The sequence below is a fragment of the Capricornis sumatraensis genome, chromosome 4 (genome assembly GCF_032405125.1).
Source record: "Capricornis sumatraensis isolate serow.1 chromosome 4, serow.2, whole genome shotgun sequence".
Taxonomy (NCBI): domain Eukaryota; kingdom Metazoa; phylum Chordata; class Mammalia; order Artiodactyla; family Bovidae; genus Capricornis; species Capricornis sumatraensis.
Window position 1 is genome coordinate 69,379,382 of NC_091072.1, and position 27,946 is coordinate 69,407,327.

General features: G+C 40.9%; 1 protein-coding gene across 1 annotated transcript; it reads right to left on the minus strand.

Annotated features, from left to right (window-relative positions):
- NDUFA12 (NADH:ubiquinone oxidoreductase subunit A12) lies at positions 1-27,327 on the minus strand. The gene is made up of 4 exons (XM_068972018.1): positions 27,228-27,327; positions 26,333-26,415; positions 21,129-21,216; positions 1-240 (listed from the first exon to the last, which is right to left on the minus strand). The coding sequence occupies exons 1-4, from the start codon at positions 27,311-27,313 to the stop codon at positions 60-62; spliced, it is 438 nt and encodes a 145-aa protein (XP_068828119.1). The 5' UTR covers positions 27,314-27,327; the 3' UTR covers positions 1-59.
- Between the last annotated feature and the right edge of the window lie 619 nt (positions 27,328-27,946).

The following is a 27,946-nucleotide window of genomic DNA, read 5'->3' on the forward strand; positions in this document are numbered from 1 at the left end:
AAGCACTACAATTATAGGAAAAGCCCCATATTTTACACGTAAATTGCTTTTTGTTGTCTTTACTTGTAAGGTGTCGAAGGTGGGACCCACTCCTGAATCTTCTTTCTAGTGGTGGAATAAGGTACATACTGTTGTGGAGTGCCACTCAGATTGAATTTATGGTTTGTCCAAATGAATTTACGAGCAGTAGGTGGTTTTACTGTTGGAGGATCATCAGTCATACAGTGAAGCCAACGATGCCTTAAAGAGAGAGAGAGAAAAAAAAAAGACAGTTATGAAGAGGCAGCCTAGTGTAGGAGGAGGAGAGTGAGAGAGCAGTTCTCGAGCTATTATGTTGCTTGAGCTCAAATCTCAGCTCTATCGCTAACTAGCTGAACCCTCCTATGCCTTGGTTGCTTCATCTGAACATTCTCACTAAGAAAAGGATAAGGATTAAATCAGATAATACCTAGAAAAACTCCTGTGCATGGTAGGTACTCAACAAATGTTAGCTACTGCTTTTATGATTATTATATGTCATCAAATCTAGGACCCCATCAATTTTAAGATACACCATTATTTTATGTATCACTAAGGAAAGAAGACGCTGCTAATTAAATTATGGCACTACTGATTATAACATGTATCTTAATTTTAGATATAAAAACGTAGTTTAGAACTGATGACGTACAGCATTATTCTATTAGATGCTAGAGGCTGCCTCCGCAGTTTCAGTATGCTCAGGATGCTCTGGTTCATGAAGCTCTAGTTTGAAACCCTTCAGGCTCCTGTCGAAGAAGAGGGTCTCTGCATGCATCTTAAGTCAAAGCTTAAGTCTGAGCACTAGAGGACATACAGTTTGTTATAATAAAATTGTTCAACTACAGCCCAAAGTTCAGGAGTGTTTCAGCTTCAAGTGTTTGTAAAAAGATACTTGGGGGGAGGTGCCAGAAATCTGGCCTAAAGAAGGAAGCCGGGCGTTTCCTTGGAGTACAGAAAACTCTCTAATAACAGAAAAGAAAGAAACTAAGTCCAAGGGACAAACAGTAGAACTGAGCAGAAAACCAAGCTGAATTTATATGGGAAAGGAAGGGGAGAGAGAATTCATAACAAGACCCCGAACTCATAAGACAAAGATGACATAAGAAAAGGGAATGAGGTGACAGGCACAGAATTGCAGTTCCTAGGGAAAAAAAGAGCTGGGGTGGGTTGAGGGTGGACTACCCAGCTAGAGAGGAAAGGGCAAGTCAAAGAAGTTTCAGTAAAATAATTGACTAAAGCTAATGAGAAAAATGCATGATGCTATGTAAGTTTAAGAATATTTGCTAACAGTAATTGACAGATACAGCTAGGTAATTGTCTAAGATCAATAAAATATTATTACAGTTGCTATATTTGTGTCTAAAGATAATTATATCATGACCAGCTAACACAATGAAGAATGAGGAAGTCTGAACCCACCAGGCTGCTTTCTCTCTTAAATCCTCCAAAGGAAAATGGGGATTAGTGAAAGTAACCTGGACCAATAAACCATGACTATTATGAGACACCGGTGGTGAGACAGGCTCCACTAGCCACCTGAAGGAGGGATTAGCTGTGAAAACCAAAGCTCTTACTTACCAAGGGGTTTTATTTAAGTTAAGGCACAGCAGAAATATTTAACTTTTGCCTTTTGAGTCAGCCTAACTACAAAAAAGTGTGTTCAAAAAAACGTTAGTTGCTCCGTCATGTCCGACTTTTTGCAGCCCCATGGACTGTAGCCTGCCAGGCTTCTCTGTCCATGGAATTCTCCAGGGGAATCTTCCCAATCCAGGGACTGAAACCAGATCTGCTGAACTGCAGGCAGATTCTTTACTGTCTGAGCCATTTTTATTCAAATAATTGTCATCAAGACTCCTGAAAGTTAAAATGATATTTAAAGAAGCAGAGTCCAAAGCTTTTATTTGTCTATTCAGTAACTTAACTGAGAGCTCACAGAGAGACAGAAAATGCTAAAATGAGGTAGAAAACTAAAAGAGGAGGGAATTCCCTGGTGGTCCAACGGTTAGGACTCAGCAGTTTCACTGCCAAGGGCCCAGGTTCAACCCCTGGTCAGGGAACTAAGATACCACAGACTGCACTGTGAGGCCAAAAAAGGGAAAGAAAACTAAAAGAAACTTTTACCGCCAACAGATAAAATCTGAAAATGTTCATCTAGTAAGACTATTGACTGGAGTCAGGGAATGAGTAAACAATAATTTATTCTCATTATGTTAGAATAAGAAGCTACAAGAAATAAGAAAATGTTTAGAATCTGCTAGCCTAATATACGGAGAAGGCAGTGGCACCCCACTCCAGTAATCCTGCCTGGAAAATCCCATGGATGGAGGAGCCTGGAAGGCTGCAGTCCATGGGGTCGCTGAGGGTCGGACACGACTGAGCGACTTCCCTTTCACTTTTCACTTTCTTGCACTGGAGAAGGAAATGGCAACCCACTCCAGTGTTCTTGCCTGGAGAATCCCAGGGACGGGGGAGCCTGGTGGGCTGCCGTCTATGGGATCTCACAGAGTCGGACAGGACTGAAGTGACTAAGCAGCAGCCTAATATAACCCTTGTTATAACTTTATTATTAAATAAAGCCTAAAGAAATGATATCTTTTAGATTTTCACACCAAAGAGTTTGTGCAAACAGGTTTTCATTTGGATCATTTTTATTCCTATTAATTAAAGGCACCAATGGACTAAGAGTACTGCCTAAAAAACTGTGTTGAGGTGGCATCAGACCCACTTCAATTTTATATCACTGTTATTACCTTACAGGACAAAATATAAACAAACTTGATAAAGTCAGTAAGACTATAAATAAGGAGACTGGCAGAAAGGCAAAAAGTTATAAATACAAAAGAGATAAGTATTTGTAATGAAAACAGATTACACTTTGGGAAAAACTCAAATATACTCAAGTATGTAAAAATTAATAACAAAGATACTAAACCATAATTACAACACAACTCAAGTGGAAATAAATCCCACAGGTGGTTGATCCAATTTTCAGTTGTTAATGAGGAAAACAGAACGACTGGAACACAAAAAGAAGTGTAGAAAGGAACAGGAAAAGACGACCTTCTCTTTCTTTGAAAACATACTACTTCACTTAAGTTTGAGGTTGTTAGCCACTGTAAGTACAAAATGGGGGGATTTATTTCTGAAGAATAAAACAGCCTAAAAGGAAATTTAAGAAATAAAAATATACACCATATAAAACAGATTGTAAGATGGTAAACAATCTTTAAGATGGATATTAATAACAAAGATAAAAAGTTTAATTTTCCTTTTCAGAAATAAAACATTAACAAATAACAGCAACAAAAATATAGGCAGTTTTGAATCTTTTCCTTGGATAATAAACATTATTAACTTTGGGAATCAAGGCTGGAGTCTGTGTTCATGTTTCAGATATTTTTACCTAACATCACTGAGCCTAGAAACAACAAAAATTTTTCAACTTTTCAAAAAACAGACTTAAGAAAAACCAAACAAACCCCTCCAGATTGTTTTTTGAGGTAAAAATATTCATTATACTAAAACTATTATTACTCCATCTCACTTTAGTTTATGAAACATTCTCATGCATATCACTCCATCACTTAAATAATACTAAGTATTCTGTATTTTTAAATTGAGGAAACAGGGTTGAAACCACCTTCCCAAGGCCCCACAGCATGTATGTCACACAGCTGAGGCCTGAACAGTTTCCCAGCAGCTGAAAAGAACATCTTGATCAGAGCTTAAATACAAGCAACAGATGAAAACTGGCCGGGATGATGATAGCACTTAGGTATCTGTCAAAATCCTGAGATCCGTCCAACCATAGGATAAGATTGATATATTTAACAAAATAAAAACCAAAGACAATTCATTACAAGATAGCCAACTCAAACTTCTTTAGCTCAGTAATTACTGTTTTTAATTAAATGCAATCTGAATCAAAATCTCAATAGGGTTTGACAATTATAATTCTAAGGATCAGCTGCAAGCCTATCTTAAGAACACTTTGAAAACACAACAATCAGGAAGGCTGGCAGTACCAGACTTTAAAGTCACAGATATTAAAACAATATAAAAATTGGTACAAAAACTTTGTACTAAGAATTTGGTACAAAAGTACAAAAATAGAACAAAATCCCCTAGACTTAAGGATATATAAGGTAAGGCTGGCATATCAAATTTGGGGGAAAGTAAGTTTTTCTCAATAAATTATGCTATGACAATTAATTTTGTTGAGAAAAAAGTGCAAGAATATTTATATTCATAAGATGTATTAATACTAACAGAATATGAAGGCCCATTTTTGAGCTTAACATCAAAGTCCAAAAGCCATAAAGAAAAAAAACGGTAATTTTATTACATAAAAATTGAAGTATGTTTATGTCCTAAAACTCTGAAAAATAAAAGAAATGGGGAAATATACAGAAAAGGAGTTCATCTATCACTACAAAACAGAAAAAGTTAAACATCCGATAGCAAAACAGATAAATGATGTTAAGAGATGAGTCATAAAAAGAAAAAAGATGAACAACAAAAAAGTTTAACCACGGGAATAAAAATTAAAATGAGATACAACTTTTTACTTGCTAAGCTGGTAAAGATTTAAAAATAAAATAATATCTAGTATTGGTGAAGTTATAGAGAAATCAAACTCACATACTGTGAATGTATTTACCCTGAGAATGTCAATTGAGGGAAATTTGGCAATAGGTACCAAACACTTACAAAACATGTACACTTCTGAACTCAGCAATTTTACTTGTAGGAATGTGCCACAGAAAATAGGTTGTGTGGATAAACGCTTACATACAAGGATATTGACCAAAGTTTTACTTATAACAGTAAAAACACAGAAAGAACAAAACCAAGAAAAATATAGGGAATACTTTAACTCAGGGCATATCCATATGACGGAAGATTAATGCCTTAGTAAATATTATGTTAACAGAGAATGCTCACCAAATGTTAAGCCTAAAAAGCAGGTTATTTACTTAATTTACTGAACGATACTAGATAGCATTTGTAAGTGTAAGTCATGGCACTGTTCTAAACAATTTATAAATATTAACTCATTTAATTCTTAAAAGAACTCTATGAGACAGATGTTATTAACCCGATTTAATAAATCAGGAAACCAGAGCACCAAGAGTTAAAAAATAACTTGCCCGTGATGGTGAAGCCAGGATTCAAACACAGGCTACCACTTTAAAAAATCCACTTACATTAAAAACAAAAACAACGGATATATATGCATAGGAAAAGGGGAAATGAGAAGAATATATATCAAAATATCAACAGTAGTTTGTCTCTGTGTGGTAGGATAATAGGTTACTTTTATTTGCTTCGTTATTTTCTGAATTTTCTGTAACAGACATGTACTACTTTGTAAGACAAAAGAAAGCTATTAAAAATTAAAATCCTAATTCAAAACAACTAGAGATTCAAAACAACTAGCAGGGTTTCAAATCCTCCTTGAAGTCATCTGTCATTTATTTGAGACTATAAGTAGGTTCTTATAGGGCTTCCCTGGTGGCTCAGAGGTTAAAGCGTCTGCCTGCAACGTGGAAGACCTGGGATCGATCCCTGGGTCGGGAAGATCCCCTGGAGAAGGAAATGGCAACCCACTCCAGTATTCTTGCCTGGAAGGCTACAGACCACAGGGTCGCAAAGAGTAGGACACGACTGAGCGACTTCACTTTCACTTTTCTAAGGAGGTTCTTCTACTTCTAACCCCATTTCATCCCACTTTATGCCATCACTTTAAAAAAAAAATCACTCTCTTTTAAGTACTGAATGTTTTAGTAGCAGACAGACAGTTTCTCTCAGTCTACCTTAATGGAAATTTTTCCTATGTTACTTCCACAGCACAATGTCTTTCACTATAGTTACACAGAAAAGGTTCAAACTGTTTTTCTAATTTAGAAACCTCAGAAATTTCTACATATGACTATGTGCGGCACATTTTAGACTTTGATAACCTGTGAACATCAAATAGATTCTGTCTGGAAATTGCAGAGTAGTTCTTTGTTCACCAAACTACCCAGTTTATTTCCACAATCAGGTATGAAATTTTCCAACAACACATCTTTGTGAAATGTTACACTGAATAGTGAATAAAATGTGTTATTTATTATAAAGCAATATTCTGTAACACCTAAATATCTACGTAAACATGCAGTTTATAGTTTCTTAAAACATAGCCACCTAATACTCATTTTCTGAAACAGAAAATAAACATTAGGAAGGAACTACTTTGAAAATAACCTGCAACCCACTGTACTGAGTACTAATTTCAATTCAGAGTATTTTATACAACACTATCTGAAGAAGGACAGACTGGGCAGGTATATCAAGAGGAAGACAATATTCTCTGGCATTGAGAGATGGCAATTTATTTAGGAAAATAATATTCTAAAAGACTAAGATACGATTCAGTGGGACAAGATATTAAAAAGGACAGGCTGAAGTTAGAGTGGAACTCAGAGGTAAATATATTACAGCTTCAAATTCATACAAAAGCTATTAAAAAAAAGTGCAGATATGCCATTTTTGGATCAGCTAGCAGAAGCAAATAAAATTACTGTTTCCAAAAAGCAAAATAATAGTTGTTTCAAGTAAAACAGTATGTCCACATTCATCTAACAAAAGTTTACTGAGCAACTACTATGCGTGAGACACTGATTTAGGCATTAGCAACACAACAGTGAACAAGATTCTTACCAAGAAGCATGGCAGCTGGAGAAACGAGCCGTGGGAGAAGGACGGGGCTCTTTCAGCTAGGGCAGTCACTGGGGCAGACATGTGAACTACCTGCGGGCATGAGCCGTGCAATCTGGGGAAACATCTAGTGCAAAGTAACTGAGGTAGGAGTGTGGTCACTCCGTGAGGGAAAGCCAGAAGGCCAACGTGGTTACTAAGTCAAGAGTCAGCAGGGTGGTGAACTGGGCAGGGCACACAGACCTGGAAGGGCCAGGATGGCATATGGCTTTGCAGACCGAGTGAAGTGAAAGGTCGCTCAGTCGTGTCCGACTCTTTGCGACCCCACGGACTATACAGTGCCTGGAATTCTCTGGGCGAGAATACTGGGAAGGGTAGCTTTTCCCTTCTCCATGGGATCTTCCCAACCCCGGGATCAGACCCAGGATTCTCGCATTGCAGGTGGATTCTTTACCAGCCCAGCCACAAGGGAAGCCCAAGAATACTGGACTGGGTAGCCTATCCTTTCTCCAGTGGATCTTCCCAACCCAGGAATCGAACCAGGGTCTTCTGTATTGCAGGTTGATTCTTTACCAACTAAGCTATCAAGGAAGCCCTGCAGACCAAGTAAGGAGTTGGAATTTTAATTCTCATCAAAATGGAAAGCCAATGGAGAGTTCTGAGCAGAGTGCTGATATAATCTGAGTTCACATTTTAAAATAACCACTCTAATCACTTAACCATCTTCCCAGGTGGCACACTGGTAAATAATCTGCTTGCCAATGCAGGACATGCGAAGACACAGGTTTGATCCCTGGGTCAGGAATATGCCCTGGAGTAGGAAATGGCAATGCACTCCAGTATTCTTGCCTGGAAAATTCCATGGACAGAGAAGCCTGGCTGGCTATATAGTCCATAACGTCACAAAGAGTCAGACACGACTGAGCAACTGCACATGCGTGTGTCCACACACACACACACTAGATCACTCAGTATGTTGGGAATACTGGTATATTGTAAGAATGTAACCCAACCAGTTAAGAGGTTGCAGAAGTCCAGGCAAGACATTACTGTGTTTTGGACTGGGGTAACAGCCATAGACGCAGTGATTAGGCATGGGATATATTCAGAAAATAAAGCAGAAAGAACTTGCTGATAGAATAGTTACTAGAGAAAGAGTTTAAAAGGACCCTTAAATTTTGGCTTGAATAAACAAGAGTCATTTAAGGGCTTAGGAACATTTTGCGTGATAGGTTCATTAACCTACCTACACTGGGCATCTGAAGGTATTTTAAAAAATCAAATATATTACATTTATAAACGTGCCCTAAAATGCTTAAAGGGATGTAATTAACTAACATTGCAAGTGGAGATAACTCCTTGCTGCTGCTGCTAAGTCGCTTCAGTCGTGTCCGACTCTGTGCGACCCCATAGACGGCAGCCCACCAGGCTCCCCCATCCCTGGGATTCTCCAGGCAAGAATACTGGAGTGGGTTGCCATTTCCTTCACCAGTGCTAACTCCTTAGGAGAATGTAATTCTTTCCATTAGCGTTTATTAACCATTCATCAAAGAACAAGAGAATATAATTGTTTTTTATTTTTATGCACAAGTATTCAAGTTACTAATCTTGCTATCCTATTCATAAACAAATCCTCAAAGCTTAAGAGCAACTACATTTTAAAGTTTGCAGCTATAGTTAATAGAATATTCATTTTAAACCCAAATTGCCATTAGTCCTGTCTATATTCAAAGCCCCTCTACACTAAAACACTCAAACTGACAAGCAGCATATTAAGTGAAAACATCTGTGCTATATTAAATGAGGGGGGGAAGAGAAACAACATATTGTATATAACAAATATATTTGTATACACACATTTACCTATATACAGTTATTAATATTTATAATCACAAATCTTCTAAAGAAGACGCGACCAATAAACTACAACCTGTTCTCCACATTGTGGTCCTTTGAACATATTCCTTCTCTACTCAAAAGCCAACAAACTGGTATCTGTTCAATCAGTGAACAAAATCTTAACAGTGCTTATTTCTTGGCTAAGGAATTAGTTTATTTTTGTTTGTCCTTCTAAGGATTTTCCAAGTTTTCTATAACAACTGTACATTTTTACAATCATGATTACAAGGATTCTTTTTAATAACAAGGAAAATTGCTTATATTACAGACTGAAAAAAAAAACAGTAAGTAAAACTGAACGATTAGGAACACAACTAACATAAACATTTATTTTAAAAGACTAAAGGAAATATGGCAAATGCTGACAGTGGTTGCTTCTTAGGGGTGTATGTGGATTATCCCTGCCCACCTAACAGATTTTTAAAAATTTTTCTGATCTCTTCACATTTTTTTCAAGAACAGATTCCATTTAGATTCAATGAAGTTCATACTGCCATATGCACATGGACACTTCTTTGTCCTTTTATTACTTAACCTCTCAGCAAAAATCAACACAGTTAGACTTCCTAAGATTGTTGAAATGCTAATCTCTCTTCTCTTCCTTACTCTGCTGCTGCTGCTGCTGCTAAATCGCTTCAGTTGTGTCCGACTCTGTGCGACCCCATAGACGGCAGCCCACCAGGCTCCCCCATCCCTGGGATTCTCAAGGCAAGAACACCGGAGTGGGTTGCCATTTCTTTATTCAATGCATGAAAGTGAAAAGTGAAAGGGAAGTCGCTCAGTCGTGTCTAACTCTTAGCGACCCCATGGACTGCAGCCTACCAGGCTCCTCCGCCCACGGGATTTTCTAGGCAAGAGTACTGGAGTGGGGTGCCATTGCCTTCTCTGCCTTACTTTGCTGCTGCTGCTAAGTCGCTTCAGTCGTGTCCGACTCTGTGTGACCCCACCAGGCTTCCCCATTCCTGGGACTCTGCAGGCAAGAACACTGGAGCGGGTTGCCATTGCCTTCTCCATCCTTGCTTTGCTAGTAACTACTTATTCTTTACTGGCTTGACCTCTGTCCTAAGCTACAGATTCATCTATCCTGCTGTTTACTTGACATAATTGTTCACTTGGATTTCTGGCATGTTATCTCAAATTTCCTACATCCAAAAAGGAGGCTTCTGATTCCTACCCTCCACCCTCACAGGCTGCCCTTCTCCAAGTCTTCCCATCCTAATGAAAGGTGCCACCACCCACCCAGTCTCTCAAGCCCCAAGTAATCACCTCCAGGTAATCCTCCCCACCTGCTACCTCACTTCTCTACAAAGGCTTCTAGAACATCTTCTGTCAAGTGAAAAAAAAAAAGCTGGCTAAAATGATGCTGTGTGTATGTTAAGTTGCTTCAGTCATGTCCGACTCTTTGCAACCCTATGGACTGTGTCAGGTATCCTAAATAAATTAACCCTACAGGAGAAAAACCATTGTCAATGTCACCATGGCACTAAAAAAATCTTCGAGGAAAAATTATTTTCTGTAAAAAAAAAAAAAAAAAGTGAAAACTTCTGAACATAAGCTATAATTTCTTTTAAAAAGTACTTATGTATTACTTGAGTAATTTAACCATTAATTTTAATAAGAAAAATTAATATATGAGGAGGAGAGACCAGTGCACTACACGGAAGAAGGAAGGACATGTTACTTTAAAATGAACAGAAGGTGCCACCAAGTGGGAAAAAAGTATATCCACAGTAAAGAAAAATCCAGGCAAGCCACGGTTTTTTCTTTTTTAACTTGGCTCAAAGGATTTCAGAGTTCAAATGTTTCAAACCACACACAAACAAAACTTTGTTTCTCCTGATGTAAATGAAAACAGCAATTTTATACTATTATGCAAAAAAACTGCCCGAATTTTCTTTCCATTCATATTCAACAACATTTTATCATGTCAGATTTCATGGGGATACTGATTATTTACTTGGTTTACTACCATAAAAATGAAAATAATTATTATTGTGCATTATTGTATAGATGGTGGCAATTAGCTAACTTAAAGATAAAATTAAGGGTACTCCAAAACAGTATAAGACAGTATTTGTAATCCACTGAAATAAAGACTGAGTATTCTATTCAGTCAAGTTAAAGGAGAAATTAAAATCTAATCGTTGACCCCATAAATGAATCAAGGACTTCCCTGGTGGCTCAGACAGTAAAAGCATCTGCCTACAATGCGGGAGACCCAGGTTTGATCCCTGGGTCGGAAAGATCCCCTGGGAGAAGGAAATGGCAACCCACTCCAGTACTCTTGCCTGGAAAATCCCATGGACGGACTGGGGAGCCTGGTAAGCTACTGTCCATGGGGTCGCAAAGAGTCAGACTGAGCGACTTCACTTTCACTTTAAATGAATAAAACAGATAAGAAAAGGAAGGTACTGTAACAAAGAAAAATAACAGATAGTAAGTTACAATACAGTATTAGTCTACCAGCCAGTCATGGATACCTTTTGTTTATCTACTGTTAGCCCTTACTGACTGCTGACACATTCAAAGAAAATGAAAGCTTTGAGACAAGACTGACAAAATGAACTCATTTTCCCACACAATTTCTCATGTTACCACAAAGATGGGGAGCATTAAGTGAGCCACAGGTTCATTAAAAATATGCCCTGGTTCTACCAAAAACACTGAAAGTATGCCTCTGAAGGGAAATCCTTCCCCAGGTGAGACTATGTAACTACTCAACAGACTCAGAGACTGTCAGAGGCCACAGAGGGCCCCTGAGAACTCAGAAGGGCCGGGCCCAGGGACCACAGCCTGAGGAACACAGGGACACATCAGGTGCTCCTCCCACCGGGAGTCTCTGCAGTAGCTGGTCCAGGGGACATGGCTCACCCAGACGTCCATCTTCGACTCTCTAGATGACACAGCACAGGCTCAAGGGAGGTGAGAGCCACACGAGGCAGGTGCTGGAGCTGCCCTGACTCTAAAGCTTCATGTCCACGAAAGCTAACATCTCTGCTAACAACTACACAGGCACGGCTTCAGGACTGCCGCTCCCAGCAGAGACACACCAGTTCTCAGAGCGACAAGACAGGGGAGCCCAAACATAGCTAACTCATCAGGCATTTGTAAGTCCTCTTGATCTAGATGCAGTTTGCCAATCAAGGATCAGTTTTATCCAGCAATATGACTGATACAATCTAACCTGGTTTCCAGGGTAACAGAGCTAGATATTTAACCGAAGATCAGAGTCTCTCAACCCTTTTACCCATAATTCATGAAAACTGCATACTATACTAGGTAAAATCACACTTGAAGTCCTATCTCCAGCACCAACCTCTATTCTGACCTCCAGACTAATGTTTTCAACTATCTACCCACCACACTCACTTGGCTGTCTAACAGACAACTCAGATGGAACTCTTGATTAATGCCTTCCAATTCTGCTTCTCCCATCCTGCCTGCTTCTCCTCTTCCCAGATAATATACCACTAGTAGTTCAGGCCAAAATCTTGAAGCTACCCTTTTCTCTCAAAATCCAATCTATCCGCAAATCCAGTTTAGTCCATCTTACTTCAAACTGCGTCTCTGTGGTGGGCAGCCTCTAAGATGACCTCCAATGACCACATCCTCCTGGTGAACACACCTCTCCTTGAGTGTGGGCTAGCCCGACGGATCAACTCTAAACAACAGAATACAGCATCAGTGTGGGGTGTCACTTCTGAGATTAGGTTTAAAAAGACTGAGGCTTCCAACTATGGTGCTCCCTTTCATTTGCTCCTGATTGTAACTCTGGGAAAACCAGCTGCCACCGCTCTGTCCACTGCCACGTGAATGAGTTTGACAGTGGATCCTTCCAAATGTAAACCTCAATATGACTGCAGCCTCACATGGCAAAGAGATGGGGAAACAATGGAAACAGTAACAGACTTTATTTTCTTGGGCTCCAAAATCACTGTGGACGGTGACTGCAGTCATGAAATTAAAAGACGCTTGCTCCTTGGAAGAAAAGCTATGACAAACCTAGATAGCGTATTAAAAAGTAGAGACATTACTTTGTCAACAAAGGTCCATATAGTCAAAGCTATGGTTTTTCCAGTAGTCATGTATGGATGTGAGAGTTGGACTATAAAGAAAGCTAAGTGACAAAGAATTGATGCTTTCGAACTGTGGTGTTGGAGAAGACTCTTGAGAGTCCCTTGGACTGAAAGGAGAGCCAACCAGACCATCCTAAAGAAAATCAACCCTGAATATTCGTTACAAGGACTGATGCTGAAATTCCAATACTTTGGCCACCCAATGCTGACTCATTAGAAATGACCCCGATGTTGGGAAAGATTGAAGGCAGGAGGAGAAGGGGACAACAGAGGATGAGATGGGTGGATGCCATCACTGACTCAATGGACATGAGTCTGAGCAAACTCTGAGAGAGGGCGAAGGACAGGGAAGCCTGGCGTGCTGCAGTCCATGGGTTGCAAATGGTCGGACACCACTGAACAAATGAACAACAACAGCAAACACACGGTGTCTTCTGTGTGGCCTTGTGAGAGATTCTTAGCCAGAGACATCCAGCTAAGCTACACTCAAAACTCTTACCCACAGAAACTGTAAGATAATGCTTATTGTTTTAAACTAAAGTTGAAAAATCTGTTACACAGCAGTAGACAACGGTGTGTGCGTGCTCAGCTGTGCCTGATCTGTGACCCCAGGGACTATACAGCCCACCAGGCTCCTCTGTCCATCCTCTGGGATAACCCTGGCAAGAATACTGGGATGGGTTGCTGTTTCCTTCTCCAGGGGACCTTCCTGGCCCAGGGAATGAACCCGCGTCTACTGTGGGTCCTGCACTGGCAGGCAGATTCTTTACCTCTGTACCACCAGGAAAGCCCCCAAGAGCCATCAGCTGGGGCTAAGCAAGGTAAGCATCTGTCTGCTTGGCACAGTGGGTGGAGAGGAGGAGTGTGGTGGCAGAACCCGCACGGGGACAAGAAGGCATCCACGTCGGGAGGTAGGGGGAGTTGCCAAGCTTATGTGGGGTGCTGGAAGCAAAGGGGGGTAAGAAGGGCGTTCAGAGGTGGGGAGTGGGAAGGAAGCAATGAGAACTTCAATACACAGAGTGGAATTCATCAAATAAGTAACTCTATTTAAAAAAAGAAGAAACAGAAATATGGAAAGAGAAAATCTAGAATATAACCTGAGGTGTTGGGCTGGATTCAGTGGCATTGCTGTGGATGCATGGTTTTCAATATGTAGACTAAAAAAGACAGAGATATAGATGTATACACACATACACATAGTTGTTAGAGCCAACTAAGCTTGTCCACTGAGAAGGCCTGGGACCAGTGATGTCCCAACAGCAGTGAGCATACCTTGCACTTAGATACTATTATAGTTTCTAAATACTATACTGAAAAATAGCAAGAAAACAACACAAACACAGGGCTCCTCAAAGAAATGGCTGTTTTCATGGGTGGGGCGGGGAAAACATAAGATGAACCTGGAAAAAGTGTTGTCAGAAAGAATGCGCTCCAAGAATGCTGGAGATGTTTTAAAAGGTCCACAAATGCAGACTGAATGGACTCCTACTGGTCAAATGTGTTCAATTTGAGCAATAAAAGAACAATTTATACTAACAGATTATGCTGCTGCTACATTGCTCCAGTTGTGTCTGACTCTTTGCAACACTATGAACTGCAGCCCACACTGTGGACAGAGGCCCCTCTGCCCGCGGGGATTCTCCAGGCAAGAATCCTGGAGCAGGTTGCCGTGCCCTCCTCCAGGGGACCTCCCCCATGCAGGGACGGAACCTGTATCTCTTATGTCTCCTGTGTGGGCAGGCACATTCCTTACCACTGGTGCCACCTGGGCAGCCCATTCATGGACTATAACCCACTGATTGATTAAAGTAACAGTTCATACTGCTATAAATAAACGGAAGTTTCTTGAGTAACTGGATAGTTATATAACTTCAAAGTTTCTCCCCACAAAATGCTAATTGTAAAGGGAAAATGAGTAACTTTAGAATGCAGAAATATGGGGAAATCAGAAGCCATTTAATAAAATGCAAGAAGAACAACCTGACATTGCTTCCGTGACATTCCTGCCACAGATGCATAGCTCGCATCGAGTTATGAAGAAACACACTGAGGGGCACTCGACAACACAACTGGCCTGCAATCTTGTAAGTGTTAAGATCATAAAAACCAAGGAAAAACTGATGAACCAATCCAGTGTGCAAGAGACTAGAGAGAAATGAGGTCTACAGGAAAGGCATGCCCAGACCCTCTCGCTACAAAGGACACTGTTGGGAACACTGATGAAGCCTGACACAGCAGTGGTGTATCACTTAATTTCCTACCTTTGATGTTACATCGTAGCCATGTATGTAGGAGAATGTACTTGTTTGTAGGAGTTATATACCAAAGTTAATTCTGTTGGAATATGACATAATTTTGGAAACTTACTTTGAAATGATTCAAGTACTTGGAATTTTTCAGAAAATTTGGGATTGTTCCCAATTCTTAAAAAACTGTAAAACAGGACTTCCCTGGTGGCACAGTGGATAGAATCTGCCTGCCAGTGCAGGGGACACTGTTTCGATCCCTGGTCCAGGAAGATCCCACATGCCACGGAGCAGCCAAGCCTGTGTGCCACAACTACTGAGCTCATGCTCTAGAGCCCGCAAGCTGTAACTACTGAAGCCTGCGTGCCCGAGAGCCTGTGCTCCACAACACAAGAAGCCACTGAATGAGAAGCCCCCACACACTGCAGCCCCCACACACTGCAACCAGAGAAAGCCCACGCACAGCAAAGAAGACCCCTCCCAGCCAAAACTAAACAAAGAAATAAAATTTAAAACCTGTAAAAACAGATCACACTCATCTTACCTTCCAGTGGCTTTCTAAGAACTTTAAAAAAACAGCCAAAGGATTTACCCATGACGTACAAGATCCGCATGCAGATGTAGCTACTGTAGGCCCTAGCTAGCTAGTCTCCTGACATCTTCCCCTCACTCATTCCATTCCAGCCCAACTGGCCACTCTGCTGTTCTTCTGAATACAAGCAATACATCTCAGATACAACGGGCTTTTGCACCTGTGGTTTCTGCTGTCTGGAACTCTTCATTCCTCCGCCACCTCAATCCCCTCCCCTTTTCAACTGTCACTTCTTCAAGAAGCCTTCCCTAACCCCTGTATCAAACAGCCACCTCTCCACGAGAGAAGGTCCTCACTCTTTATGAATATCAGCTCCCTTGTATTAACTGTTTCCTAAAATACATAACATGCTTTTTTTCTGCTTCCTCTCATGAGAGCAAGGGCTTTGTTTCACTCACTTGTTGTATTCTCAGAGCCCACAATTGTTCTTGGCACCCGTTAGGTACGCCATAGGTTTTCTGTTTTTCCACCATAAGTATCTGAATGAATCAAGATGACAGACTGTAGTTCATTACTCTATACATAATACCTGGCTCTCTAATGAATGAAAAATCAACCCAACTTCAGATTTATTCATGGGTCAAATCAAAGGTAAGATTAGAGTTCTACAATGTATTGCACTCACACAGAAAAGGGGTTTCTGAGAAACAAACAGCTGAGCTAATCCAAACCACGTTCTCCAACGAAGACTCATCACAAGCCTTTAAGCTTCCTTTACAAACAAGGGTCATCAAAGGTGCTCAGAACTTAGGGGGCTCCACTCCACAAAGAAACCCAGCTTTGTATTCTCAACTGCCCTCAGGCGGCACCCTAGCAGGTGATGTTATCTTCTACAGCTTTCAGCTTCTTTTTTATGTGATCTCAGATCTTACCTATAAAGGACTGGCTTGGCTGAATAGTACCTATCATTTCAGATTTTTAACTATTTAATGGTTTAAGATGTGTTTCATCCCACATAACTTAAATCAATCCCCTCCCTCAACCCCTAATCTAGACAGGTACTCTAAAGAAGATGGCCATCCGTCTGAACAACAGCCCACAGACCTTCTACACACTCTCAGGACCAACCCCTCCCCAAAACAATCAACCAAATAAACGAAAACTGCAGGATACCTCGTCACCTAAACCCAACACTCCACTTTGAGAGAGTGGTCTCAAATAGTGCCCCTGACATACAGAATGTCTCTTTAGAGAAGGCAGATAGCTCCAGACCTAAAATTACAGCTAATCACATTTTAAGAGACCATAGATTATTATTTCCCATTAAAAAGAGCACCAAAACCCAGCCTCAAGTAACATCAGTGCTGCTTTCTCATGTTAAGAGCCAATGAGTTTTATTAAAGACACACTCCAATACTGTAGTCTTCAAACTACATCACTGACAGGAGTAAACGGTCCTAAGGAGTCCAAGCAGTGGGCCACAAGTTGAGAACTGTATGTACGTGAAACCTTATAAACATTTCTTCCCTAGCTCACATAATATTTAAAAAGACAAAAAAACTACTCTGTCCAGTCAAGTAGACTGTTCAATTTAAATAAAATATTAGATTAGTTCACTTCCTTAGTCACATTAGCCACATTTCAAGGCACTCTGGGCTACATGCGGCTGGTGGTTTTGTTGTAGTTCAGTTGCCAAGTCGTGTTGGACTCTTTGTGACCCCATGGGCTGTAGCCCGCCAGGCTCGTCTGTCCATGGGACTTTCCAAGCAAGAACACTGGAGTGGGTTGCCATGCCCTTCTCCAGAGGATCTTTCCAACCCAGGGGTCGGACTTGCATCTCTTGCACTGGCAGGGGGAGTCTTCATCACTCACTGAGCCGCCAGAGAAGCCCCACTGGGGAGCGTAGCTACAGACGTTTCCATCATCACGGGAACTTCTACTGGACAGTGCTGTATCTAAACTGACAGGCATCTTTAGAATAAACATTCAAAACAAACAGACAGAAAACAAATCTCATAAAGAAGTGCAGATTTGCACTTTCTCTTGAAAACTCGTATCTGGAAACCCATGGCTGGATCCCCGCCTGGTGGAGCTGGTAGGGAGCAGCACGCTGCCCTCACTGATGGAGCGCGTGCGTTCAGCTCCCTGTAACGCCCAGAACCCCTGGCACTTCAGCCATTCACTCAGTGCCTAAATTCCTACTTGAGCCTTTAGAATGAAAGTGAATACTATGAGATTATCTCAGTTTCTACTCAGGAGAGCCCCGAAACTATTTCTGATGATCAAGTTCAACTAAAAGATCACAATTAACCTGATACTTTATTTTCAGGTGTGGTTTATTTTTCGTAAAATTTTCTAGACCACGATCTTCTAGAAAGGATCTCTAGAGTATATCAACCAGCAATCTAAGAAATAAATACTTTTTTGAACCATTTTAATTAAAATTTTGGTAATTCAAGGATTTGAAATTGCATTTAAAAAAATAGATATATTAAAAAATCATAGTTTTTAGAGACCTAAGGAATTTGAGGGGATCTCATTTAACAGATGAGAAATCCAAGCTCCAGAGAGGTTAAGGAATGTGCTTTAAGTTGAACTGCTGAATAAGATCAGAGCCAGAGCGCTTTCAGCCTTTCTCTTCACTACGGCTAAGTGATACTACAGCCCCCTGTTTTCCCTCAAAGATAGCCACGCATTATGTAACCCAACATATAATATGATTGGTGAGTCTACACCTCTCCTGTTAAACGTGAACAGAGCTTGCTAACTGCCTCGGCCAAGGGGATGCAGACTCAGTACTGGATGAGCCCAACACTAACTCAGGTAATATGGCTTCTGCCTGGCGCTCCCCCTCAGAGCATCTGCCTGAGGAGGCTCAGGCTACCTGAGGGTATTCCAACCCATCACTTAGCCATGCCCCCTGCTAAAAGCCAGCATCAATTGCCAGACGGAGAGACAACATATCTCCAGACTGTTGCCAGAGCTGCTCCCGGTCTTCGCTCAAATCCTCCAACCCCCACCTTCGGCCAGGTTGTCCTTGCTTAAAACCAGCCAAACAAGCCACTACCTCCACCCACACGTTTAATAAAGGTGAACATAAAATTTTAAGTTAAAGGGTCCAGAGATAAGAAAGGAAGCTACAAGCAAAAACTCAGATGGAACCAGATGAGACCAACCAGTGAATCTGACCTCCAACTATAATAACCCTGAGTCGTCTTATGCATTGATTTCTATGATATTAGCATATTAAATGGCACCCCTACCAACAGTGATGACCAGACATTAATAACAAAAAAAGGATAAAAAGGGAGTGGCACCCCACTCCCTGAGGATGGGGGGAGCCCTACCTTTCCTGGCAGACTAACGCATATGCCCCCCATCATTAGCCTCACTCCTCCTCCCTGTGTCTTTACTTTTTAAAATAAAATCCCTCTTGCCATTGATTTGAGTAAGATGGAGGAGGAGAAAGACATGCGCTCATCTCCTCCTGCGAGAACACCAAGATTGCAACTAGCTGCTGAATAAACAGGAACCTACCAAAAAATGATACCCCACACCCAAGGGCAAAGCAGAAGCCGCAACAAGATGGTAGGAGGGGTGCAATCGAGTTTAAAATCAAACCTCATACCAGCCCAAGATGCTTGGAGAATACACACAAAAAAACCTTGTGTGCACCAGGACCCCAGGGAAAGAAGCAGAGACTAAGCCACAGTCTGAGACTGAGCCAGACCTGCCTGTGTTTTGAGAGTCTCCTGGAGAGGCATGGGGTCTCAGCAAGCATTATGACGAAGAAAGCCAGTAGAGGTGATGAAATTCCAGCTGAGCTATCTCAGCTCCTAAAAGATGATGCTGTGAAAGTGCTGCACTCAGTAACATGCCAGCAAATTTGGAAAACTCAGCAGTGGCCACAGGACTGGAACAGGTCAGTTTTCATTTCAATCTCAAAGAAGTGCAATGCCAAAGAATGTTCTAACTGCTGCACAACTGCACTCATTTCACACGCTAGCAAAGTAATGCTCAAAATCCTTCAAGCTAGGCTTCAACAGTATGTGAACCAAGAACTTCCAGATGTACAAGCTGGATTTAGAAAAGGCAGATGAACCAGAGATCAAATTGCCAACATCTGCTGGATCAGAGAAAAAGCAAAGGAATTCCCAAATAACACCTACTTCTGTTCCACTGACTATTCTAAAGCCTTCGACTGTGTGGATCACAATGAACTGTGGAAAACTCTTAAAGAGATAGGAATACCAGACCACCTGACCTGCCTCCTGAGAAACCTGTATGCAGGTCAAGAAGCAACAGTTAGAACGAGACATAGAACAATGGACTGGTTCAAAATTGAAAAGGAGTATGTCAAGGCTGTATATTGTCACCCTGCTTATTTAACTTATATGCAGAGTACATCATGAGAAACGCTGGGCTGGATGAAGCACAAGCTGGAATCAAGATTCCTGGGAGAAATATCAATAACCTCAGATATGCAGATGACACCACCCTAATAGCAGAAAGCAAAGAGGATCTAAAGTGCCTCTTGATGAAGGTGAAAGAGGAGAGTGAAAAAGCTGGCTTAAAACTCAACATTCAAAACCTAAAATCATGGCATCCAGTCCCATCACTTCCTGGCAAATAGATGGTGAAACAATGGGAAGAGTGACAATTTTCTTGGGCTCCAAAATCACTGCAGATGGTGACTGCAACCATGAAATTAAAAGACACTTGCTCCCTGGAAGAAAAGCTATGACGAACCTAGACAGCGTATTAAATAGCAGAGACATCACTTTTCTGACAAAGGTCCATCTAGTCAAAGCTATGGTTTCTCCAGTAGTCATGTACGGATGTGTGAGGTGGACCATAAGGAAGAATGAGCACTGAAGAACTGATGCTTTTTAACTGTGGTGCTGGAGAAAACTCTCGAGAGTCCCCTGGACTGCAAGGGGATCAAACCAATCAATCCTTTCCTGAATATTCATTGGAAGGACTGACGCTGAAGCTGAAGCTCCAACCCTTTGGCCACCTGATGCAAAGAGCCAACTTACTGGAAAAGATCCTGATGCTGGGAAAGACTGAGGGAAAGAGAAGGGGGCAACAGTGGATGAGACGGTTGGATGGGATCATCAACTCAACAGACATGAGTCTGAGCAAGAGTTTGGGGAGAGAGTAAAGGACGCAAAGCCTGGCATGCTGCAGTCCATGGGGTTGCAAAGAGTCAGACACGACCAAGTAGCTGAATAAAAACTATTGCCACCTAGGCAAGAAGTTGATCTGTGAACATAGTTCTTGCTTCTCCACTCTTTGGCCAGTGAATAAAGCTTGTGCTGAGTCAATCTCAATCAGGGTCTATGGGATGTAATCAGTAACAAGATGATTCCAGGATCAGCCCTCTGAGTCTTCTCCTTGAAGCCTAGGACATCCTGGAGCAGAGATAAGCCATCCCTGCTCTGTCTTGTCTGAACTCCTGACCCCAAAAAACTCCACGATAAATACTTATTGTTGTTTTAAGCTACTAAGTTCTAGGATAACTAGTCACATGGCCATCACAATTGGGACCAATGCTTTCAGAACACCAGCGATTAACTTAGGAATATAAATTAGACAAATATTTGTGTAATACTGCCAACTTAAATAAAATAAAATGCTGATGCAGCCTACCATTCAGGGGGCACCATGCTTCCATCCACATCCCAGAATGTGTTTTTGCCATTCATTTCAGTAGTATATATAACCCATCGGTGTCGGCCTGGATGGAAAAATCAACGTGTAGTTTAGAGAGATGTGAGGAGATAAAGACCAGCTTTCTAAAACAGCGTAATTGCATAGTATCAAAGTAATCTTTTTATTAAGAAAAGACTTTTATATGCTCTTATGTAAGAGAAAAGTTAGAGAACTATAGAGACCCGAGTGTACTACTGAAGGTAAACTCAAGAAGTACATGGCACGGTTTATCAGAAACCTAGAGGCCACCTCAGGAAAACCCCTCTAAGGCAATGAACTCACTCTGTGGGTGAAGCTCAGGCCTTTTCCACAGTGCAGAACCCTTGCTTTCCCCCCCAGGTCCTCTGCCAAGCAGGTATAAGAGAGGGAAGGGGAATATGTTCCCAGTCATTCTGGGTGTTCAGGAGAGAAAAGTGCTCCTCCTGAAATTGGGGCAAGAGAAACGTATTCACAGCAACCACACTTGAGCTACAGGTTTCCATATAAATATTTTTAAATAACCATCAGAGATTCTTTAGGAAATTGCTGGTTATTATATAATAAGCAAACATTATATATGATGGTTAGGTAAGTAGAACAGCTCATGTTATCAAAATAGTATGGCTGCATGTTTTAACAAATTTCTATGAAACAGCTGACAGCCCAACCACAACTTACAAAACTGTGAGGCAAAGGCCTGTATTTTAATGAACACTGTCACTTCTTTTTCTTTTACTTTTTTCTGGGGTATAGTTGATTTACAATGATGTGTTTCAGGTGTAGAGCAAAGTGAATCTGTTTTATATATATATATATATCTACTCTTTTAAGATTCTTTTCCCATATAAGCCATTACAGAGTGTTAAGTAGAGTTCCCTGTGCTATACAAAACTGTCATTTATTATCAGTGGCTGTTAGGCAAGTTATGAGCCTCAGTTTCTTTATCTATTAAAAGTGGATGATTATACCCACATCTTAACATTGTTATGAAAATTAAATGTCACACACACACACCTAGTTTAGTATCAATTATGTAAATGCATAATAAACATTAATTTCTTTCATCTCTTCCTCACTGCCCTCACCCCCACAAAGGGAATACTGCATTCATCCCTGTAATGAATTTTAAGCCAATAAGCAAAATGATGCCATGATAGAGCTGGGCTTTAACAATTTCATTATCTATACTTAGCAAAATTTTAAATGTGCATACTCAGACTCAGCAATTCCACTTACAGGAATTTACTCTTAGAATACTTTAACAAGCGAATGTGGCCATTGTTACAATCAAATTCGCTGCAGCATTGTCTCTAACAGCAAAAAGCTGAAGGCAATGTGTCTACCAACAGTGAACTATTCAAGAAAATAATGGTTCTTCCATACAGTGGAATACAGTGTTGCTATTAAAAAGAATGGTGCGAAAATTTGTAAAATAAGAAAACACAAAACAAGTGTTCAAACAGAAAAGAATGCTGTAGATACCTTCAACTTACTATGGGGAAAATGACTCATGATTTTTATGTAAAATTATTTCAGTTTACAAACAACATGCATAATTTTAAAAAATGAATGTTTACACATGTACCGAGGAATCTTGAAATATATATATTATACTATTAAAATGGGGTAAAACTATGAGACAAGGAAGCTTTCCTTTTTCACTTCATACACTAAGTTTCAATGTTTTACAACAAAATATATCATTTTTTAAATTAGCAAAAGTAAAGCTGGCTTAAAGCCCAACATTCAGAAAACTAAGATCATGGCATCTGGTCCCATCACTTCATGGGAAATAGATCGGGAAACAGTGAAAACAGTGTCAGACTTTATTTTTGGGGGCTCCAAAATCACTGCAGATGGTGACTGCAGCCATGAAATTAAAAGATGCTTACTCCTTGGAAGGAAAGCTATGACCCAACTAGACAGCATGTTAAAAAGCAGAGACATTACTTTGCCAACAAAGGTCCATCTAGTCAAGGCTATGGTTTTTCCAGTGGTCACGTATGGATGTGAGAGTTGGACTGTGAGGAAAGCTGAGTGCCGAAGAATTGATGCTTTTGAACTGTGGTGTTGGAGAAGACTCCTGAGAGTCCCTTGGACTGCAAGGAGATCCAATTAGTCCATTCTAAAGAAGAAAAGACCTGGGTGTTCTTTGGAAGGACTGATGCTAAAGCTGAAACTCCAATACTTTGGCCACCTCATGCAAAGAGAGTTGACTCATTGGAAAAGACTCTATCGCTGGGAGGGATTGGGGGCAGGAGGAGAAGGGGATGACAGAGGATGAGATGGCTGGATGGCATCACCGACTAGATGGGCGTGAGTTTGAGTGAACTCCAGGAGTTGGTGATGGACAGGGAGGCCTGGCGTGCTGCAATTCATGGGGTCGCAAAGAGTCAGACACGACTGAACAACTGAACTGAACTGAACTGAAAGATATTTCCAATGTGAGGCAAAAATGGAGAGAAGGAAAGGGGAAAAAATGAAGGAAATTTAATATTATACTAGTTTGTAACAAAGCGATGAATAGAAAGAATTTTGGCCTGGGGCTCTGCCACTACCTAGCTGTTATTTAATTAAGTTCCTTCTGGATAAGACATTTTCTTGGGCCTCAGTTTTTTTCTCTATTAAAAAAAAAAAAACAGCTTTTTGATAATCTCTTAAAATCATTTGCAGGCCTAGAACTATGATTTGCCTAAATATTAAAAAATTATGGTTACAGAGTGTTAGCATATTGCTGTTTACCCCTTGTAGACCAACTTGCATCCAATGCAATCACACATGGATACATGATTTATATATTCCTAAAAATATTATTAAGGTCCATGACCAAGTTTCCTCTGTAAAATGAGGGAGGGGAGGATTAAAGTGCTTACCTCCAGTAGATGCTAAATATTAAAGTAGATAATGATTGTTATACGTGTTTAGAAAGCATATAGCACTCAAGGCCATTATATTTCACCTATCAGTTTTCCCCCTGGATAAAGACTAATTATTCCCTCTCTGATACTTTTAATCTCAATCAAAAGATAATTTTATATTATAAAAGTAATAAATGCACATGGCAAAAAATTCCCAACACTTCAAGAAGGTAATAGTAATAGCAACATTAGTACAGTATTTTTTGAGCACTTACAGCCCGAGCAATAGACCAGTGGTTCTCAACAGGGGACAACTTTGTCCCCCAGGGGACATTTGGCAAAGTCTGGGGACATTTTTGGTTGTCACAACTGCAGAAGGAAAGTTTCTGGCACTTGGTGGGTCGATGCCAAGGATGCTAAGCATTCCATAATGCACAGACCAGCCCCTCACAACAGAGAAGTATCTGACCCACAGTGTTAATCTTGTTGAGGCTGATAAATTCTACATTTGGATAAGCTCCTCCCATTCACTTTTTATCTATTTTTTATACAAGTTTATGAGGGAAATGGCAACCCACTCCAGTGTTCTTGCCTGGAGAATCTCAGGGACGGGGGAGCCTGGTGGGCTGCTGTCTATGGGGTCGCAGAGTCGGACACGACTGAAGCGACTTAGCAGCAGCAGCAGCATGAGGCAAATATTATTATTATGATGCTACTTTATAACATGAGGAAGCTGGGGCTGAGAGACATTAATTAAGTAAACTTCAGAGTTACAAAGTTTTAACATGGAGGAACAAAATGTTGAAACCTTACCATCTGATAATACTTCTAAGTTTCTTGTATTTCCTTCCAGCATTTGGAATATGAACACAAAAAGCTTAATTTTCTTCCTGTGAGGCAACAAATTGTTCTGCATCTGGAGTTTGTGTTACACACATCTTTGACATCTTTCTATATAAAATGTACTGGTTTATATCATTCTTAATAACAACAAAGTATTATAAAAAAATGCAATTCATCAGTATCCAATTGATGGAAAATTAATGTTGCTTTTAGAATTTACTAGTAAAACAATGCTGCAATGGTTGTTTTTGGTTTGCAAGAATATTTAAGGTGGATTCCTAGAAGTTGAATTGCTGGGACAAAAGATATGTGTAATGTAAATTTTAAGAAAATTTACTGACTGTCCTCCAAAAGGACTGTACTAACGTATATACTTTAAAATATATATATGTATTTATTTATCTGGCTACACCAGGTCTCAGCTGTGGCACATGCGATCTTCAATCTTCCTTGTGGCATGCAGGATCTTTAGCTGTGGCGTGTAAACTCTTAGTTAGGGCATGTGGGATCTAGTTCCCTGACCAGGGATTGAACTTGGGCCCCCTGCACTGGGAGCATGCAGTCCCAGCCACTAGACCACCAGGGAAGTCCTAATGTATATACTCTTACGGCATTTCCCCACTAAGTATTTATCAGATTGGCAAATGCTTCAAAATTCAACAGGTGAAAAAAGATAACACTGTTTTTTGAGCTGCATTTCTGTAATTACAAGTGAGGATGAGAGGGATAAATTAGGAATTTAGATTTTAAATATACACACTGCTGCTGCTAAGTCGCTTCAGTCGTGTCCGACTCCATGCGACCCCATAGACAGCAGCCCACCAGGCTCCTCTGTCCCTGGGATTCTCCAGGCAAGGACACTGGAGTGGGTTGTTGCCATTTCCTTCTCCAATGAATGAAAGTGAAAAGTGAAAGTGAAGTCGCTCTGTTGTGCCCGACTCTCAGCGACCCCATGGACTGTAGCCCGCCAGGTTCCTCCGTCCATGGGATTTTCCAGGCAAGAGCACTGGAGTGGGGTGCCATTGCTTTCTCCTAATATACACACTACTATGCATAAAATAGATAATCAAAAAGGACCTACTATATAGCACACAGGGAACTATACTTAATACGTTGTAATAACCTATAATGGAAGAGAATGTAAAAAAAGAATATGTGTATTTATACACCCATACATGAATCCCTTTGCTGTATACCTGAAACATTGTAAATCAACTACATTTCAATAAAACTTGAAAAATTAAAAAATCATGTATTCTTTTAATAAAAAAATAAGAATGAGCATCTTTTCATGCCTTTGTTGGTGACTTAATTTTCTTTTCCTGCGGATTATCTTTTTCTTTTTTCTATTGAGTTCTTCATCCTTTTACAAGTACCTTGCAAAAATACATTATGGAAAACAAAGTAAAATCAAACCCCAATCTCACTCCCATTACTTATACCCCCAAAAAATGCACTTACCAAAAAACTGCTTGTTGTCTTCATAGTATTTATTTCCATATTTGTCTTCTCCCACTAACGTGCCAACCCTCACATCATTTGCCCTGGGAATGTCCAAAAGAAAACAGACATTTTGGAAAGATTCTTTATTTACAACACATAGGTAAAAAGAGAGAGTATTAACTTTCACAAACATAGGCAGCTGTGCCAAGGAGAAAAACGAGATGCTGGATATGGTCACCGATTGTATACTTCCAGCACAAGAGAAGAGAAACTGAGCCAACTGATGTGCCTTAAATACACTAAATATGTAGACCCAATACCTTCAAATTACAAGACTACTTTTAAAAATCTATTATCCCTAGGTCTGAGGCACTGAAGTTAGCAATAAACTTCAGGAAACCTGGAAATTAAAGTGTTTCATCTTAAAATGATTCGAACACCTGGCTCTTTCACTAGGCTCTAGGTCTCCAACTCCGTTTCCCCGTACGATGCTCCTCGTCCAATTCACCGAGTTGAAGGACTAGTCGGGGAAAATTGTAATCACTTCATTTTAACTCCTTACAGTACACGGAAGGGAAGGGAAGGCCAGGGAAGGAGGAAAAAAAACCCCAAAGTTTCCCAAGGTCACACAGTGTGAGCTTTTGGCAGGCTCATTACTCTCCAGGAAGCAGAGCAGGGATGCAGCCCATACATGTCCGCACCGCTATGTCTCAGCTCTGTCTCTACAGCCGGCTTTGATCCCGTCGCCGGGAGACCCCGGGACAGACTTCCGCCGGGGGAAGCCAGGCTGACTTGGCCGGTTGTCCTTGAGAAGAGTTGGATTCTCCAAGGTGACCCAAGCCCGAACCCCTTTCCAAGAAACCAGCCAGGGTAAGTCCAGTCCCAGAAGCCAAGAGCATGGCTGGCCGCCTACCTGAACAAAACTCGTAGATAGCCGCGGAGGCCACCGTGGCCGCTAACCTGCTGCAGCCCGCGCTTCAGGACCTGCAGCAACTCCATCTTGTCCTGCAAGCCCCGCCTCCCCGGCGCGCCGCGGAAAACCCACCGGCGGAACCAGCCACTCAGCCGCAGGGAGCCGACGACAGAAGGTTCCCAAGCACGCGCGGCAGGCGGAATTGGTTTTGCGCATGCGCGGGTCTGGAGTTCCCCCTTGTGGCCTCCTCCCGTTTTCCAGAGAAGATGAGCTTGATTGTGGTCCCTCCAGAGCTTCGTTTCCAGAGATGCCATTTACAAGCCAGGACAAGTGGAAAAGTCACCTATACTAGGGTTTCCCAGGTGAAGTTTTCTCCTTTGGGGACCTCAGTTTCCTCATATAAAGTGATTGCTTCAGACGACTCCAAAAATCCTTTCTAGAGTCAAGATTCTTTAGAAACAAGTTACCATTAAGGAATTCAGTATTAAGCACAAAATGATTATTGCACATTTGAAAGTAAGTACATTTGATACTACTGTTGTGTAGGTAGGCCATTGAGGAGGAGGAATAGAAAAGTACAAGATTAACTATCTACTTTCAAGGGCTTAATGATTCAGTTTCAAGTTTTGAAATAATAAAAAACTATTTTCTAATTTAAATTAGATGCATATTTAATTTTTTAAATAATCAGTTCAGTCGCTCAGTCGTGTCCAACTCTG